The sequence below is a fragment of the Talpa occidentalis genome, unplaced genomic scaffold, assembly GCF_014898055.3.
Source record: "Talpa occidentalis isolate TD23 unplaced genomic scaffold, MPIMG_talOcc4v2.1 talOcc4.3, whole genome shotgun sequence".
NCBI lineage: Eukaryota > Metazoa > Chordata > Mammalia > Eulipotyphla > Talpidae > Talpa > Talpa occidentalis.
Window position 1 is genome coordinate 32147639 of NW_023603184.1, and position 19803 is coordinate 32167441.

General features: G+C 42.4%; 2 protein-coding genes across 2 annotated transcripts in view; both read right to left on the minus strand.

Annotated features, from left to right (window-relative positions):
• Window positions 1-8068: 8068 nt before the first annotated feature.
• Window positions 8069-10765, minus strand: RPS13 (ribosomal protein S13). The gene is made up of 6 exons (XM_037522716.2): window positions 10692-10765; window positions 10497-10545; window positions 10264-10342; window positions 9237-9406; window positions 8780-8880; window positions 8069-8174 (listed from the first exon to the last, which is right to left on the minus strand). The coding sequence occupies exons 1-6, from the start codon at window positions 10712-10714 to the stop codon at window positions 8141-8143; spliced, it is 456 nt and encodes a 151-aa protein (XP_037378613.1). The 5' UTR covers window positions 10715-10765; the 3' UTR covers window positions 8069-8140.
• A 4181-nt stretch (window positions 10766-14946) lies between these two features.
• Window positions 14947-19803, minus strand: part of PIK3C2A (phosphatidylinositol-4-phosphate 3-kinase catalytic subunit type 2 alpha) — an 88003-nt gene continuing 83146 nt past the window's right edge. The window contains exon 33 of the mRNA XM_037522717.2: window positions 14947-18415. Coding sequence (XP_037378614.1) covers window positions 18233-18415 — 183 coding nt within the window. The 3' untranslated portion in view covers window positions 14947-18232. The remainder of the gene's footprint in view (window positions 18416-19803) is intronic.

The following is a 19803-nucleotide window of genomic DNA, read 5'->3' on the forward strand; positions in this document are numbered from 1 at the left end:
CCACTGTAAACATTTAGAGGATATTGCTGAATGCAGAATCAGAATCGCGCAGGGTGAGCAGAGCCCAGAAGGTGACTCACAGACACCTGATTTCCTAACCCTCAGGCAGGCACAAGGTCAGAAATGAATCTGTTACAATGTAGGAAAAAGAGATTCAGTCAGGACTAGAAACTTACCCTCCCTGCCCCAGGGCCTCTCTTCTGGAGGTGTTTGAGACCTGATAGATTCATCTGCTTCTAGAACTTAGCATGACATAGTCAGTAGGAGTTTGGAGCCAACCTGGGCCAATCTTCTTTTCCAGGAAATTTCGGCCTGGCAGTGAGATCTTGGGGACAGAGCAGTGAGAAGAGGAAAACAGACTGGCCCAACCTGGCTTCCGTTCTAACTATATGCTCTTCAGATTCCTGTACTGGGTTTGTCCCCTGGGGTGGAGGGTGATAAATCCCTTCACCTGATTGGCTAACTGATCACACCTCCAAGCCCCAGCGCAACTTGCTCAGTGACCCTCCAGCCAAGCACTTTGGCTGCCATTGCACACCCACCACCCAGGCCGACTACCTTCCCTTTCCAGCCCCTAACTCGTCTTACTTCCTTAAAGGCCAAGAAACTGACCTGGATACTGTTCTTCCACGGGGTTGAGAGTGTCACCCCCAGGCTGCTTTGAGAAAATGAGAAGACGTCAGCCTTACTGTTTCTAAAATCTATTGTCCAACCTTTGTGGCCTCATCTTGGCCCTGTGATTTTTTTTTTAAAGGTTTATTTATTTATGCATACAAGAGCTGGGGTACAGGCCAGAGATGCAGGGGTTGAGAGGATCCACCAGAAATAGAACAGGGATCAGAATAGGCAGACAGACTGAAATACACTGCTGAGGGGAGCAGTGGGTGAGACAGGAGAGGTCTGCTTCTCCATGTGGGTTGTTTCCTGGCCGGCCAGGGATCGAACTCATGCTGCAGAGGCTGTGGATTGCTTCATAGCGTGCTTAACCCCTTATGCCACCAGGGAGGCCCTTGGCCATGTGATCTTGGGCAAGAGACTTCACATCCATTTTATTTTATTATTTTTTTTAAAAAGATTTATTTATTTATACAAGCACTGGGTAGTCAGAAGCGCGGGAGGGTGAGAGAATTCACCAGAGCCAGAGCGGGGAGCAGAGCAGGCAGAAGGACCGAAGTACACTGCTGAGGGGAGCAGCGGGCGGCAGGAGAGGTCTGCGCGCCATGTGGGACCCTCCTCCGGTGGCCGGTGGCCGGGGAGCAGCCGGGGATCGAACCGGCGCCGCAGAGGCCGCGGGCAGCTTCGCAACCCAGCGCTCAACTGCTGTGCCAAACGGGGAGGCCCCACATCCATTTTAAAAAAGAAAACTGAGGCAAAGAAAAGTTTAGCCATTGCTGCAGTACGGCATTGCTGGAATGCTCCAGAGAGCTTAAGGAGATAGAAGGGTTTGAGACCCCTAACTAGGGAGTTAGAGATGGTTAGTTCTCAGGCGTGATTTACATAAATAATACTACTAGTTAATATAAGGACTCACAGTTCACAAAAATCAATACTGCCCCTTGAATCTTTGTAAGTTTGCTAACAAATAAGTGTGTTCATTAGGTTTTCAAATAATGTGCCAGACGTCCCAGGGAATATATGGACCTCTGTAATGTTGGGATTTCAGGGCCTGCAACTGGTTAGCTGGAGAGATATAGATCAAGGCAAGGGGTTAGTCTCAAATGACCCTAAAAGAGCACCCTTGAAGACCAATCTTGCTCCAATCTTTGAACTAAAAAACATAGGTGAGGGCCTCCCTGGTGGCGCAAGGGGTTAAGACATAACCTATGAAGCTATCCGCAGCCACTGCAGCATGAGTTTGATCCCCAGCCAGGGAGCTACCCACATGGCAACAGACCTCTCCTGATTCGCCCGCTGCTCCCCTCAGCAGTCTATCCTCCTGTTCTGTTCCCTACTCTGTCTCTGGTGAATCCTCTCACCCCCACACCACTGGCCTGTACCCCAGCTCTTGTATGCATAAATAAATATATAAATATATTTTTAAAAGATTTATTTATTTATTTATACAAGCACTGGCTACAGTCAGAAGCACGGGAAGGTGAGAGAATTCACCAGAGTCAGAGCAGGGAGCAGAGCAGGCAGAAGGACCGAAGTACACTGCTGAGGGGAGCAGCGGGCGGCAGGAGAGGTCTGCGCGCCATGTGGGACCCTCACCCAGTGGCGGGGATCGAACCGGTGCTGCAGAGGCTGCGGGCAGCTTCGCAACCCAGCGCTCAACCACTGCACCACCGGGGAGGCCCCAATAAATAAATCTTCAAAAAAAATAAAAAACATTGGTGAGCGATGAGGACCAATGTTGGTGACCTGTGTGGAGAGCATCCCTGATTAGTGCAAAGCACCTTTTTCCTGGACTAGAAGAGTAGATGTTGGCAGAGCAGGAAGCCCACAGCAACAGAGGACTGTCCCATCCCAGCACTAGGTGGTCTCTGTCCTGACTTGCCATCATCCTGGAATGGACCCATTCCAGGTCTGTGCCCATGGCATCCCCCTACAGGCACCACAAAGGCAGCCCAGGAGCTTCAATCTCCAGCCTGTTGATAAAGGCCTGAGTGGAGAAGGGCACCGTCCCAACGCAGCCTCTCCCCGCTTACCTTACCCCTCTCCCCTCTTCTTCCGTCTGTCCATCCTCCCAGCCACCCATCCCATCAACACCTCCCCTTCAGGCTCACTGACTTCTGGAACCAGAGGACGGTCCTCTTCCAGAGATATCATGTCTTTCGCTTTTTGTAAGTTGCTTTTCCTCTTCTCCTCCTGCCTCATCACACTCCATGTTCAACCCAGGAGACAGATGAGGAACTACTACCCAGCCCTGGAAGAGTTTTAGCTGAAACGGTGATCCCAACCCAAGTCTAAAGCTGCCAGATCCTGTGGCCTCTATCCCTGTGGTCTGTCTCCCTCTGAGCCGCTCCCCCACTGCCCCAGCCCAGGCCCCAGGTTCTAGAAAGCAACCCCTCTGCTCGACTGGCCCTTGCCAACAGCAAATAACTCTGGTGCCCACGCTCCTCTCTGTGGCTCCTACAGAAGAGCCAGCAGTTTGGCCTCGCTCTGGGCCCTCCAGGAATTGATCAAACTCCTTTCCCAGACTTCTCACTACCACTGAGCACACCAGCCAAGCTAAAACACGCACCGGTCTCTGCACACTCTCTCACCTCTGTCTAGTTTGTCCATGCTGCTCCCTCTGCAGGGAGGCTATTTGCCTGGGAGGCACCCACTCCCCCTGTCCCAAGTGTCCTTTGGCATCCAGCTTAACTACCAGCTCTTCTACCAGCCTCCCCAAAGGCTCTGATGTTTTCCTTAACACTCTCCTCTCTTCTGAAGCCAGTTCCTGCCTTGCAAGATTCACTTAATGAACAACAGGCCCCACCCCACACTATCACACCAGGCCGTCTTATTAGCAGCCTGCATAGCACCCGACCCACAGCAGACTAAGAATGTGTGTTGAATGATTTAGCAACGAATCCAGACCCTAAACTGCTGTTCGCTGCTGTGTAGAACGCTTACCGCAAAGTGCTCAATAAATATTTGCTGGGTGATGCTTTTAGAATTCTAGACCTCACAGAAATTTTTAAACTGAAAGGATCTAACAATAACCCTTTGCTTCTACCAGCTAGCTTGCGAAATAAAACATTAGACAAGGCTGACAGCAGGCCCCGAGCCCACCAGGCTTTTCCAGAAGTGCCAGTTGCAGCGCCATGTGCTTATCACCTGGAAGACGCATGATGGTCAACTTAAACCCAGGCCACGGCAGGGTTCTGTGGAGGGGTATGAACCCTGGTCAGAGGGGGACAGGTCAGCACTATGGTGAGCTCCAAGGAAGGTTCAGATGGGTAACCAGTCCTCCTGAGAGCCATGTGTTCGGTCTTGGATGGCCTGAAGAAAAGCGACAAAAGACGAAAAACAAAGCAGCACCATGAAGGGCACAAATTGCCTGCCTTCACCAACGAACCACTGACTTGCTGTTTTTCCTTTTGGCCACAAAGCTAGATGTCTGGTCACCCCATAGTAACTATTTTCCTGTGAGACTGGGGTTATTTTGGAGGAAAGGTTCTTGTGTTTACAGGGTCCTTATGAGAAGCCAGTTTATATTTTCTTTCTATATTTTCCTACATCATTCTTCACTTTTACATAGTAATTAGCTACTCCTCTCATGTATAGTCAGAAGCCAGTTCATTGTAGGTGGCTAATTGGTCTGTGATGCATGGTTGTGAATTCCTGCATCCTGGTTTAGTTTCCACTGCCATTCTGTGTGAACAACAATGTATCATTAAAACTTTTATCAGCAAAAGGAACAGAAAAACCAAAAAACATTAGAAATGGTTGAAACTGTGCTGCCCTGTGCAGTGCTATGCCTTCCCCTCCACAGAGGTTCCACTATTCTGACCTGGAGCTTATCTTTCTCATGCTACCACTCCACAGGCCACTGGAGCCACAGCGACAGGTAACAGTGTAAGAAGCAGTATAGCTGCAGGACGGGAGGCTGGGGTGCCACTTGCTTGCAGATGAAAGACAACTCTTGTCCTTACCTTCAGAGAATGCTAATTTTTACTTATAGGTAACAAAATTAGAGAAAATGTAAGAGGATTATCTAAATTCACCTGTTTCTGAAGATTTTAATTTTTAATTTTTTAAAGATTTTTTTATTTATGCATACAAGAATTGGGGTGTACACCACAGGTGCAAGGGGTGATTCACCACCAGAGACAGAGTGGGGAGAAAAACAGGTGCATCCACTGAAATACACTGCTAAGGAGAGCAGCAGGCAAGACAGGAGAGGTCTGCTGCACCATGTGGGTCAGCTCCCTGGCTGGGGATTGAACTCAGGGCATAGCGGTGATAGCACTGAGACTTAACTATGACACCAAGGAGGCCTCCAAATTTTAATTTTTCAAATGGACATGTTATACACTGGGAATTAGCTAACATTTTAAAAGTTGGTTTGAATTTTTAAAATTGATTTGTATAGAACATGGGTCTTGATTATTTGCACTTCTGTTTTTTTTTTTTTTTTAAAGATTTGTTTATGCATACAAGAATGGGGTACAGGCCAGTGGTGTGGGGGGTGAGAGGATTCACCAGAGACAGAGTGGGGAACAGAATAGGCAGACTGACTGAAATACACTGCTGAGGGGAGCAGCGGGTGAGTCAGGAGAAGTCTGCTGCGCCAAGTTGGAATCTCCCTGGCTGGGAATCGAACTTATGCTGCAGTGGCTGCAGATAGCTTCATAGGTTGCGTCTTAACCCTTGAGCCACCAGGGAGACCCTGCACTTATGTTTTTAAAAAATCTGAGAAAAATGATCGTAGAAGACAGTGCAGTATATAGTGATAATATCACTAGACATCCTAGGAGGGGCCTTAATTTGAGTCTCAAAGTAAATGTTTCTGAGCCTCAATTTTCTCATCTTTAAAATAGGGATAGTTATTAAAAAATAATTAACTTGTGCCAAATCTTCCATCTGGAGTCATATTTTGGGGAAGTTGTGAAAAATCTGACATAATAAATGTGAGAGTATACCTGCCAGTAATGTCAGCATCACCAGCAACAGCAATCCTCGCCACCTAGTGGCGAAAAAGAGGAACTGTATCTCGAGAGAATGCAATAACAGGGGGCATCACAATTCAGATCCTTTCAACAATATGTCTCTAACCTAAAAGACAGAAGAGCTCAGAAAAAATAGGCTCAGCACAAGGGACTACGATGACGGAACACGAGGGCTATGGTGGTGGGAGAACTGCAGAGAACTACAACTGAGAGGAGAAATCAAATACTGTCTAAAAATTAACAATGATAGAAGAAAAAAAATAATAAAAAATTGAAAAATAAAGCCTATATTACCCTCATTTTAGAGATGTGGCAATAGAGGTTAAAAAAATAGAAAAAAATAGACTCAGAAAAAATAGAGACAGAAAAGGGTTAAAATTGCAACCATGCTGCTTCTTACTTTATTACCTGTTACTGTTGCCACAAACACAGTGACCAATGGAGCAATAGCTTGAGAATGATAAACCCCCAAATTAGGACAGTGGTACCTCTGCAGAGGGAAGTTTAAGACTATCATTCATATAGGCATATTCAGAGATGAAAATATATCTATGTAACAACAAGCTTCTGTACAAAAGAAAATTCAGGGCATACAGAAGCCCTGCGCAGCGGTGAGCTGGAGCTGCCTCATCCAGGCTCACAAGAGCCAACTGTTAAAATTTCAAGAATTCAAAAAAAAAAAAAAAAATTTCAGGAATTCTGCCAGTTAACACAGCCATTATTAGAAATTAGAGCTTATAACATCAAAGGTAAGTAAATTATGACTAGTGCAATAAATACTTCAAACTCATTTTCTATTTCACTATTACCCATGGTCTTTTCTACCTCACAGAAAATACTTTCATTATTCTACTCTCTGCACCATGCATGGAATTATGTGTTTAATTCATTAAGTCTAACGGAAAAGACAATTTGCTGTCAACAGGGACTTCACTGGCAGAATAAGTTAAAATCAAGTGAAAATCTCAGAACACTAAGCAAGAGACAACCCCAAATGCATTAGACCAGAAAAAAGGAGGGCTGCTTTCTCAATGGCAGTTTGCTTTTAAGCTAGAAGTTACAGGGCTAAAATATTCTTTGGAAAAGGTATTCCCAGCCTAGAATCTATTCCTAAATTCTCTATCAATCAACAGTGAGATTTGAAAAAGGGCATTTTCTAAGATCTCAAAAATTTTATTCTTTGTGTACATTAACCAGTATTTATTAAGCATCTACTATGTGCCAGATATTATTCTAAGTACTAGGGATACAGAAGTGACCAAACAAGGTCCCTGATCTAATGGGGCTTACTTATAGCCCGAGGAGAGTAATAAATAATCAAAAATATGACATGCCAATCAGGTAGTAATCAGCACTCTGAAGAAAAACAGCAGGATTGGGGGATGGAGCACTGGGTGAGAGGCAGTTTTAGCTAGAGCCTCTCTGGTGAGACAAGTGAAGCAGCAGGCCATGTGGAAGAAAAAGCCTTTTCAGGTTGAGGAATGAACAGAGGCAATGGCTCTGGGGAGTGTGGTGAACCAGGCTCCTGTGACTGGCAGGAGTGGAGATGCAGAGGTAGCTGGAGACAAGATCCCAGAATCCTTTGCTACCTGGGAAGCTGATGTGTATGGTCTACACCTGTAGGCACCCTTGACCTCTGGCTTCCTGAGATTTAGCCAAAGGGAGGCACTGGCAAGAATTCCAAGTGTTCTAAGGACCAGCTTGTCAGGCAACCCTCATCAGCTGAGTTGCCCTTGGCTCATCTGCTAGGGGAGGGAATGCCTGGTCCTCCCCATGGTTGCTAGCTTCAGGGAACTATAGCTTGTATACTGTTGCCTAGCTACCCAGGGCTTCCACAGAATCATGCTGTTACCTTTTTATTTGTTCATTGCTCTTGGAGGTTTGCCTTACTACATCTTTCTTGGTTTAAGACAGACACAAAGCAAAAGGGATTAAAAACATATAACTAACACTAGGTGAGCCCATTCAGTTTGCACTCAGCCTAGGGCATTTAATGCTGGGTAGGTAAGTACACGAGTTCCAGAGAACAAGGTGACCTGGATGCACCTCTCTCTATAGCCTAGCATCCAATAGGCAGCACGACTGTGCTCTAGTTTAACTGTGCTTTCTTCCTGCGCTGAACCCTTCTGCTTCATTTTCAAGTCTCACTTCCATTCAAGGTCCCTCCATACTAATGCTCCACTCCCAGCAAAATGTTTATGAATCTTCTTGATACTTGATTGTGGCTAACAGCTATCACAATTGCCTCAGCATGCAACATCAAATTTATCAATACTTAAAAACGTTTTTACGATGACATCACTGTAAGTCACTATTCTTTGTGACTTCCAGCACCGCCCCCCTCCAGCATTATTCATTAAGTTATAAAATACTCAAAAACTTGTCGGGCAGTGAAGGAATGGAATAGATGAAAGCTATCTTACTGGTCCCTGTGGAACCACACTCTGATTCTGCTAAAACACTCCCCCATCAAAAAAACACATGGTAACACAAAATATGCTTTTAGTTATTAAACAATGATTTTATTGCTTGAATACACAAATTTATGCAACAAGGGCAGAGGCTGTGGATGACTCGCTGAAACGGAAAAAAAAAAGGGTGGGGGAGGAGGGAAGAAAGCTGGATTAATACAGGCCCCATTCATATTTATTCACTCTCCCAGCTAATGAAGCTACTTCCAAACAGCCCAAACAAACCCCAAATATGTAAAATGCACTAAACTGCTGAGCTACGGACTTGTTTCACTGTGTTCAAGCACAATGAAGATGCTAACTCAGACATCCAAGCAAGAACTAGCCAACATAAGGAAAAACCTTTCTGCTGGAAACTGCGAATGTCTGGAAATCAATCATTAAGTGAGCAATCTACACAAAAATTAAGACATCAACACCTGGTAGCAGAGCTAAGAACTGAAACTTTACCCACTAGCTAAAAGCGAGTTAAGAAACTTATTCATGTTCTAGATCAGGGGTCTGTAAACTATAGTCTTCTCTGCTTATCTTTGTAGGAACACAGTCAAGCTTGTTTTTGTATCATCTATAGCTGCTTCTGCCACAATGGCAGAATTCAAAAAGTAGCTGACCACAGACCCACAAGGTATAATACATTTACTATCAGTAATTTCACTTTAATTCTGTATTGACTACCTAGTTCCTGCTGTTGTTAACAAGAGTGATACTTACTATTTCCAATTGGGAGGGAGGACCCGTTTGGTCTTGTAATAGCGAGCCAACCGGTGAATACGACTCTCAATCAGAATGAGACGGAATTTAGCATCCTTATCCTAAAAATAAAAATAGATTTCAAGAAAACCACTCAAAACAATGAGACATTGTTTGAACAAGGGAAGATACAGATATCATGCACTTTCCCTAGTCAAGTTACCCAATGCCTTGAATTAGAATCATAGATTACATTAAGTCCTCAAGAGAATTTAAGGTTACACCTCAACATTTTCAACCAACCAAATATAATGTATTATCCAAGGGAGTCAACACCTGCCCACCCCCATCTCTTTTGGTAGAATTTTCATTTCAAAGCAATTGGAGTATTAATTGGCTTGTGTCATAAGCCGCCTCAGATAATTCAAATCTGCTACCCATTTCATTGAAATAAGTTAGTACAATTATATGTTCTTACCTTTCTGTTCCTCTCAAGATGCTTCCGAACAGCAACAGCTTTCTTAATTAAATGATACAGATCCTCAGGAAGATCAGGAGCAAGTCCCTTGGACTTAAGAATTCTCAAGATTTTATTGCCTGTCACAAAACGCACTTGTGCAACGCCATGTGAGTCTCTCAGGATCACACCTGTAAGAACAATCATGTATTACAGACTCCTACACCAAACACACAAACTGGAGGTATGTGAGGCAAATGCTGTGAGGTCAAATCACTTTCCAAGTTTTACATCTGTAAAATAGGTCTTAGTTTCAAACACGAGAGAAACCTAAGAATGCATGTAAAGCTCAGACACCCAAAGAACCAGCTTTCATTCAGACCCAGAACTTCTATCACTCTTCTAAAAACCACCTTTCTCTTTAACGTCAAAACTGCACCCACTACTAGACAGTCTATGATGTAGTTTCTATTCAGTATTTCCTCCGTTAGACCATAAGCTCCAGAAGGGCAGATGTTACCCTTTTTGTGACTACTGTATTTTCAGGGCCAGGAACTACACAGCAGGCAAGCTTTTGCTGAATGAAGTCCATCAAATAAAGTCACACACAGCTGAGGTTCCAGCCACATCTGAAATAAAGTGTAACCAGCGTGCTGGCTAGCCAATCCTCACTCCTTCACTGAAGAGCTGTGACTTAGGGCTAGTTGTGCAGCGGCCTTAGTTTCCTCAACCCTAAAAAGGGAGCAAATACTAGCATTTACTTCAAAGTACTGCTGTCAAAATTCAACCACAATCACTATATATAAAGTACTGTGATCCACGCACCTAGGAGAGTGCTTATCCCATACGTGTTAAGCTGTATCCAGATTTTAATAAATCTATCGTCTTCCAAGAAAGAACTTGAAATTTCAACAGGCCTCGGTCCTCAACAGTAAGTTCAGTAAACAGTGAAAAAATCCTCAAGGCTCGTTATGGGGCCTGTATACCCCCAGAGTCTCTTTCAGCACGTTACACGCGGGCAGGCGGAAGGGACACTTCCCACACTCACCGATCTGTGAGGGAGTCAGGCCCTTCTTGGCCAGCTTGTAGATCTGCTCCTTCACGTCGTCAGAAGTCAATTTCAGCCACTGTTCATGCAAAAGCAAGCGGCCTTAGGGCGAGGACCGGGACCGGGCGGAAGCACGGCGATCCCCTCCACCCTTAAGGCCCCACCCGGGCGCCGCTCTTCCCGAGCGACGACCAGCACCCCCTCCTTATCCCCGGTGCCCGCAAGCTACTCACTGTGGGGACGCTGCGGCGATAGGGCAGAGCCGACTGGGACAGGCCCTTCCTGGGGAGAGAAGCAGTTGCGGAGTGAGGGGACGGCCCGTGCCTCAGCCCAGATCTCTATCCCCCCGACCCGCTCCCGACACGCCCTCCGTTCTCTCCCTACCGCCACGGCCCAGCCCCGCAACCCGCTCGGGAACCCCAACGCACCCGGGAGCATGCATGCGACCCATGATGGCGGCGGGCAGGCGGCGAAAGAGGGAACGAGCGTGGGGACGCCGGAGGAAGCCACCCGGCACGCAGGAAGTGACCTCACACGTCTCGCCCTCCGTAGGGGGCGGAGCTACGCTACGTAGCCCCCGGGGCCCGCGAGACTACATATCCCGAAATGCATCCTAACGTCAGTAAGAGTCGCAAGCAGCAGGACTACATCTCCCGGCATGCATCGACGCCGCAGCTCGTCAAGGCCCGGGCGGGAAATTGAGCCCGCGTCTAGCCCCGGCCGAGCGGGTTCGGTAAGTGCGGGTTGAAATCTCTGACAGGAATTCGACCTTATACGAATGTCCATACACCATCTGTGGGTCACCTCCCTGGCCAGGATTGAACTCAGGCCATAGAATGCTGAAACTTAACCCCTAGGTCACCAGGGAGGCCCTGATAATGATTTATCATCATTGGCTAACGTCTTTGGTCTGCATGTGCAATAGACACCTCGAACTAACATGGTGCCAATTCCCTTCCCCTCCCCTACTCCAGACCCCTTAATTTCATTTAAACAATCCCATTTGTTCAAACCACAAACCGTGGAATCTTGACTTTTCCTTTTTGTCTTATTCCTATTGGAATTGTCTCAGCTCTACCACAAAAACACATAAATACACTCACTTCTCTCCATTTCTGCTATCCCTAGTCTAAGTACCCAATCTAAGCCACTATCAGCTCTCATCAGGGCAACTCAGTGGTATCGCAACTTTTACTCATGCCCTCACCCCAAACATGTAACTCATTTGTTATCGGGCAGCCCCGATATTGAACGGGTTGCCTGGCTAGCTTTAGGTAGGACACCCTTTTCCCCCTAACACATTCTCCACCTGGCAACCAGCAAATCAGGTAGTTGCCATTTTTAAGTGTATTACTCCTTCCTATACTTTCTCCCTGCATTTAGAATAAGGCAAGCCATACATCTGACCTCATGCCCCACCATGCCCCTCTCCCCCCCACCCCCCCCCAGTTCTAAGCACTTGGGGCAAATTTATTCCTTCTGACCTGACCCTTCAAGGTTAACAAGCATTGTCCTCTCCTCTTGTTGCCCCTAACTGAAGTACTCTTTCCCCCCAAGACTGTCTTAGGCCTGGCTGTCAGATCTCTATATCATCAAAGCAGAGGAAGTAGAGCAAGGGCTTCTAAAATAGTCCTACCTCTCAACACAATATCCTATTATTTTAATAGCACATGAATCCTTATTGTTCTCTGGTTGTTTGGCCGCCACCAAAATTGGAACTGAGAGTACAAGTCAACTGCTTATTCCTTTTTCCCTCCAACATCCAGAACTGTGCTTAGCAGGCAGAAAGTTAGGCATTCATTTGAAATAATAAACCTAAATTAGTCACATTTTTTCCATCTGAAGTTGTCTAGACTACAAATTTTCTATCTGGAGGCAGTGGAAGATCGTTGGAAGAGTAAGATTTGGCTATCTAGGCCTGGATTATTGTTCATCTGTGTGTGGTTTGGATGAGATCATTTACTCAGTTATACATGCTATTCTGAAACTCTCACACATGCTGGAATGTTCAGCTCCCTGACTTAAGTCTTATAATGGAATGATTGAGGGATGTCTATGATATAGCCAATACCAGCACTGGGTTATTTTGAGACTATTACTCTGATTTAAAACACTCAATTGTTGGTCCTCCCTGGTGGCCTAGGGGTTGAGTCTCAGCGCAGTACCACTGCAGCCTGGGTTTGATCCTCAGCCAGGAAGCTGACCCACATAGGCGCAGCAGACCTCTCCTTTCTTACCGTTACTCCCCTTAGCAGTGTTTCAGTAAACCCACCTGTTATGCTTCTCCTTCATTCTCTGGTGAATCCTCTCATCCACAGCACCTCTAGCCTACACTCCAGTTCTTCTATGCAAAAAATTAAAAAAACACTCAATTGTTAAGTAGATCATACAACTTTTCTCGTGAAGATAGAGGAATATCAAGATCATGAAGATATAGGAATATTTTATTCATGAAATAGGATTTCAGGGTTTGGTTTCTTTTCTATTCTTAGTCATGTTTAAGTCCTCCACTAATCTTTAATTAATCTAACCTGGCCATGTTTGTATATTTGGTAATGTCAAAGATAAAATATGAATGTGTCAACATTTTAGACAAATATGAATTACTTTCTATTAAGCCATGCTTTACTGCCTTTTCATGTGGCATGACGTTTTGAGAACTTTTGCAAACTGTAACCTGATTTTTAAAAGGTGTGTGTGTGTATAATTTTATCTAAAAACATCACTCACCACAGCTGTTTACTAAAGGCAGAGTCAGTGATCAAATGATTTTTGATTGAATTGTATGGACTTATTTTTTCATTGAGGTAAAATTCACATACCATAAAAATCCACAATTTTAGCCATTTTAAGTGTGCAATTCAGTGCCTCTTAGTATGTTCACAATGTTGTGCAGCCATCACCAATAATTCCAGAAATTTTCATGACCCTCCCCCACAAGTTCTTGCTTTAAGAATCACTCTTCAGTCTCTTTTCCCTTAGAGCCCCTTGGAAATCAATAATTTTTCATCTCCATGAATTTTATTCCATGGATTTATCCAGCTACTTCATATAAATGGAATCATACAATGTATGATCTTTTGTGTCTGTTTTCTTCTTCATTAGCGTGTTTTCAAGGTTCATCCATGTTGTAGTAGGTATCCATGCTTCATTCATTATATGGTTCTTTCACATTGTGTTTATTCATTAGCTGAGGGACATATGTCTTGTTTCTACTTTTTGGCCACTATGAACTTTTATATACAAGTATCTGAATACCTGTTTTCAATTGTCTTGAAGATTATCTGTCAGTCAGTCAGTCATCTACCTACCTAGCTTGCTGGGTCATAGGGTACCTATGTTTAACTTTTTGAGAAAGCAGGGAGACAGGAGAGGTCTGCTGCACCATGTGGGTTAGCTCCCTGGCCAGGAATTGAACTCATGCTGCAGTGGCTGCCAATAGCTTGATAGTGCTGAGAACCCCTTGTGCCACCAGGGAGGCCCCATTTTGAATATTTATATGTTGTAAGAGTCCCATACTTTATTCTCTTGCATGCGGTTATCTTGTTGTCTCAGCGCCGTTTGTTTAAAAGAAACTATTCTTTCCCCACTGATCTTGGTAGTCTTGTGTCTTCCTGGATTATGATTTAACAAATAAAAATATAACCAAATAGTTGCTCTAGAAATGGAAAATACAACAGCTGAGGAAAGAACTGAAAGAGAAGTCATAATATTCAGAACTGAAGTTACTGATGCATGGATTTAAGAATCCTAAATAAAATAAAAAGATATCTACATCTAGACACACCTTAGCACAGAGCAAGCAAGATTAATCCTAAAGTAATTGTTAACAGAGTGTGATGCATTAATTTATGGTGTTAATTATATTACTACTCTTGTATGTGTCTAAAATTGGCATGAAAGTGTTTCAAGAGTATGGGTGAAATAATTATTTTTCTTACAGGAACCTAAGTTTGCCACCTAAGAAACAGGTTCTGTTTAAGTAATGCTCTTTTATGGTCTCTGGGCCCTGTTATGTGTTACCTTTGGGGTCAGAGAACACAGCTTTACTGGTATCATTTCAGGTTGGAGTATGGTATTAAAAGAATCTACATATGGGCCTCCCTGGTGTTGCAGGTGTTAAAGTCTCAGTGCTATCAAGCTATGGGCAGCCACTGCGCAGGAGTTTCAACCAACCACCAGGGAACTAAACCGCATGGCACAGCAGACCTCTCCTGTCTCACCTGCTGCTCCCCTCAGCAGTGTATCTCAGTAGATCCGCCTGTTTTGCTCCCCACTCTGTCTCTGGTGCAACACGCACCTCTGGCCTACAGCCCAGTTCTTGTATGCATAAATAAATAAAAAATGTATCTTTTTAAAAAAGAGAAGAATCTACATCTCTGATCTGTAAATGTCTATAACATGGCTATTACTATACTATTTTGAATTTAAATAAACTATCAAAGATCAGAGACAATAATCACGGAAGAATTTCACTTCTATGAAATGGTTAGGCTTTAGCAAAGTGGGAATCCAGACCTCAGAAGTCTGGCTACATTAGAAGTCAGATACTGTATTAGGAAATTTTTAGGGACTACTGACAGATCCATTTCTGAAAATTCAGGATTACTTGACCCTAATAAACTCCTGGGAGAATTGCAAAGAATGGCAACAGCAAACTCATATCATTTGGAACCAAAAATGTTAATACATTGATGAGGCAATAAATGATAGCAAGTTCCTTTATTCCAGAAGTATTTTAATACAATTGTAGTACAGTTATGAAAGTCATCTTCAATTCACTGAATATATTCAAGGTATTAATAAAAATATTATACATCTTTTCTCACTATTATAATTAAAGTATTTGGTTCTTATAGGTGAGACTAATTGCCATATTCATTTTTGCACGTGCTAGTCAGTGTGTAAATAAACCTATGGATTATGGTAGTAGGGCTTTAGATCCTTTTGAAGTCTAAATATCAAAATTATGTTTTCTTTTTTAAATGCTGCAATTTAAATCCTAGGAAGAACAGTCAATCAATTTAAGGCAAGATATTATAACTTTTATACAACTTTAATTTGAAAATATAAAATACTTCATCAAAGATCACACATGCCTTAACATTTAGATACTTATAGATTCATATAAAGGCAGATAAAAACATCAGTGCAAGTTCTACACTGGGCTCCTCAGTAAAGAAAACAGGTTCTTGGAGTAAACCATTATTTTCAAATCCCAAAACACTGGCAAGAGGAAAGAATTCTTATGATGCAGGACTTACACAACATTATTATTTACTTGATAAAGGCAGGTATAAAAACATTGTGACTATACATAAAAACTAGTGTCTTGGCCAGTTTTTTTAAACTTTTGTTTCAGATTTATCTTAAAGTAAGCCTTAAAAAAATGTTTTAAAAAACCAACTGATTTAAAATCTGTTGATAGCTGTAGTGCAAAGATGCGCCTTTGTCTCCCCTCCCCCCTTTTTTGGTAAGGGCTGAAATTATCATTTCACAAATAACATTATTAAAATATATGTAAAATGTGTACATGTGTATTTTTAATGACCAAAGAAGGCACAAAATGAGTTAAATTAGGGGAAAACATTACCACTTGTTTTGAACTCTGGTTAAGTGTATATGGCATTAATCATATATACTTTTTTTTTTTTTTGGTGGGACCCTCGCCGGTGGCCAGGGATCGAACTGGCGCTGCAGAGCCTGTGGGCAGCCTCGCAACCCAGCGCTCAACCGCTGCGCCACCAGGGGGGGCCCTAATCATATATACTTTTAAATAAGAGTCCAGATTTCTTATAATTGAAGTGATAAATTTTCTAGCTCTACTATTTGTGCTAAAAAACACTGCTGTAACAGACTACCTGTAGGCAGTATACATTGAATCCAATTAACAATGACCTTTTCCCAAGATAGTACTTTAAAAAAAAATTTTTTTTTAAACAGTGGCTAAGTGACAATTCATGGAATGGAATTAGGTCTCAAAATCTTAAGTGAAAATATCTAGTACTTCTTTACATATGCAATACTACTTATATTCTTTAAGAAAAATGTTAACCGTATGTGGAAAAAGCAAACAGTGGTGCTTTGATCTGCATTTTAATTAACTTATTAAATAAACAACACATTTTAACAACAACAAAAAAGACATTCATATATCATACTGAAGGGGTTTCCTACAAATGGACCATTAGTGTTAGGCACCAAAAATTTCAAGTTTTTTTTTAACCTGTCCCATAGATACCTTATCAACTCTTCTATTTCATCTCTGCAGGCATCACCATTTACATTAAACATTTGCACAGTTCATAAAAATTCTATTCTGGGCAACTTATTTAGAGATTGTCTTTTCTCTCTTGGTATTCTTCACTGCATGTTTTGTCAGTTATCTCACAGCAACTAATAGCTACAATCTCTATTTCCATTTAAAAAGTGTCTGGCTTTCTACTTGAACCATGAGGTTTATATTTACATATTTATCCAAACTAAACACTAAATTCCATGTAAAGCTGAATGACTAATAAAAATTGAAACTTATTCTTAATGGTAACTGTCGAATAACTTTAATCATGTCCCTTACGATTCTGAATCACATTATATTAAGGAAAGTAGTTCATGTAAATGTACAATGTTTACAAATGTAAGTATGACAGCTTATAACACAAACTTTACCATGAAAGTCTACATTAAAATTCAATCTGGACCCTAGAATTCTTGTCCTGTGCCTCTTGTGAAGATCTTCCCTACACAAGGATTTCTTTTTGCAAACAGGAATGGGCACATGGCTGAATACTTTTCACTTGTTTAATGAAGGAGTGGAGTACAATATATGAAGATGAAATTACCAAACTTCAACTCACACTCCTGGGAATAATGTAGGGTTATAATGGAATGATGGAAATTAGTGTACAGCTACATCTCATTCAGTTACTGGACAACAAAAACAGATCAAATGGCTGTTTAACTGATTCTTTTATCAGAAGCAGAGAAATGATCTTCCTGTGAGAAAAACATTAGTAAGTATACATAATTTCTTGTATTTAGTAAGTTGAAAGTGAGTCAAAACTATCTACTAATTATTTTTAAAGTCAGGGGAAAATAACAGAATGAAGTGCCAGGGAAGCATATGAAGTTAAGGCACCATTATTTACAACTTCAGTGACTGGCACTTATTCTGAAAAAAAGCTTTAAAAACATGAATGATACAAAGCAGTATTATTTTTCCCTAATTCTATAAACTACTTAGTAGTTCTTAACATAGCTACCTAGTTTTTGTGCTTTGCTTTCTGCCCTTTGAATAGCAGCTATATTTTATGGTAACATCCTGTAGCTTTCCTTTCCTTTGGTGTTTGCAAACATACACAGTGGTGAAGGCTATAAAGTGTGCACAACAGGAAAGCAAACATGCTGTGTCTATCTAACACAGTATTATCAGACCAAACTAAAGCTATCGTTCTGAATTACTCAAGAAATGATTAAACCCTTCACCAATGCAATCTTTTCTAGGACTTGTTATATATTAACCCTTTGCACTCCGCTGTCCCCTCTCAGGGGACATCGGAATTCTAGCATATCACTCGGATGTCCCCTCTCAGGGGACATTGCAATTTATTAGTGATTACGGGGAACTGAGGTTATTTCAATGCAACTTTTTGAGACATGCATGTTTCCCTGAAGTTTTATTTTGAAATGGCACAAGAAATTAAATCAAAATATCATAAAATGGTTTGGAGTGCAAAGGGTTAAGTTTAGAATTTATAGCATTCTCTATAATGACTTTAAAATAGCAATGGCTTTAGGAAATTCATAAAAGTTAGTTATGTGACTGTTGGTCCAACAGATGTATTTAAAGGCAGCAAGTACACTTTATAATTTCTATCCAAGTATAAAAATACTATACAAAGTTCACAAGGGTAGACGGGTACACATGTTTATAATTATTCTTGATTCCAAAACTCAGAAATTTACTACCTTACAAATAGGTTGCTGCAGCCAGCTGATACCATTTAACCGTCTCTTTGCTCAAGTTGAAATCTTTCAAAGGCAGGGTTATTCCACCCAAGAAAAAGTTTTCCCGCAGAGATTCTGCACTGAGTACACTTAGTTGAAGTTCTCTTTTTCTTAGAGTTTCTTTGCTATAGCCACTGTACACAAGCTACAACAAAGGCAAAAACAAAAAGTTATAGATTATTTTTTGGTTTCTTAGATTATTTTAAGAGAAAATGTGAGACTTATTAGAGTGACTGATTATTGACACGGATGATGACACACCTAGTGGAATTTGTCTCATATTTTATTTATTTATTTATTTAAAGATTTATTTATTTATGTATACAAGAACTGGGACACAGGCCATAGATACAGGGGGTGGAGGATTCACCAGGGACAGAAATGGGGAACAGAACAGGTGGATCTACTGAAATACACTGCTGAGGGGAGCAAAGGGCGAGTCAGGAGAGGTCAGCTGTGCCATGTGGGTCAGCTCCCTGGCTGGGGTTCGAACTCATGCTTCAATGGCTGCGAATAGCTTCATAGGTTGTGTCTTAACCCTTTGTGCCACCAAGGAGACCCTGTCACATATTTTAGTTCTAAATTTTTTATTTCAGGAGTCCAGGGCTATTACTCCTCTAAATATCTGACATTAAGAATATACAGTGAATATAATCTGACATTAAGAATATACTGCCCCAGTGGCGCAGCGGTTGAGCGCTGGGTTGCGAAGCTGCCCGCAGCCTCTGCAGTGCCAGTTTGATCCCTGGCTGCTCTCCGGCCACTGGAGGAGGGTCCCACATGGCGGGCAGACCTCTCCTGCCGCCCGCTGCTCCCCTCAGCAGTGTACTTCGGTCCTTCTGCCTGCCCTGCTCCCCGCTCTGGCTCTGGTGAATTCTCTCACCCTCCCGCGCTTCTGACTATACCCAGTGCTTGTATAAATAAATAAATAAATCTAAAAAAAAGGGGGGGGGGGGAGAACCAATGTTTAAAAAAAAAAGAATATACAAAGTAAATTACTATTGGCTAAAACAAAAAATACAGTTTTTCTGAGATGGAGATACAGGGCAACTGAAAAGAAACTACATAGTGGCAAGCCTTAGAAATGATCTAATAGCTGGATGAAAGAGATGAAGGAATGAAGATGGAATACCATAATTACAATTGTTTTACCAAAAAATGAGATAGAATATTTTTTGTTTTTTTTCTGTTGTATTTCATATATAGTGAAACAAATCATGATTATCCACAATTCAGTGCAAATTCACCAGTTACAAATGTAGCTTACAGCATTTGGAATGTTAAAAGGCTACTACTGTCTTTCAAACACATCACATGCAATGCTTAGCTTTCTTTTTCTCCCAAGAAAAGCTTACTATTATTTCTGCGAAATACCTCCTTAAGTCAATCCTTTCACTCTGAGTATAAGAACTAAAAAAGTGGGCCTCCCCGGTGGCGCTGCAGTTGAGCGCTGGGTTGCGAAGCTGCCCGCAGCCTCCGCAACGCTGGTTTGATCCCCGGCTGCTCCCCGGCCACCGAAGGAGGGTCCCACAT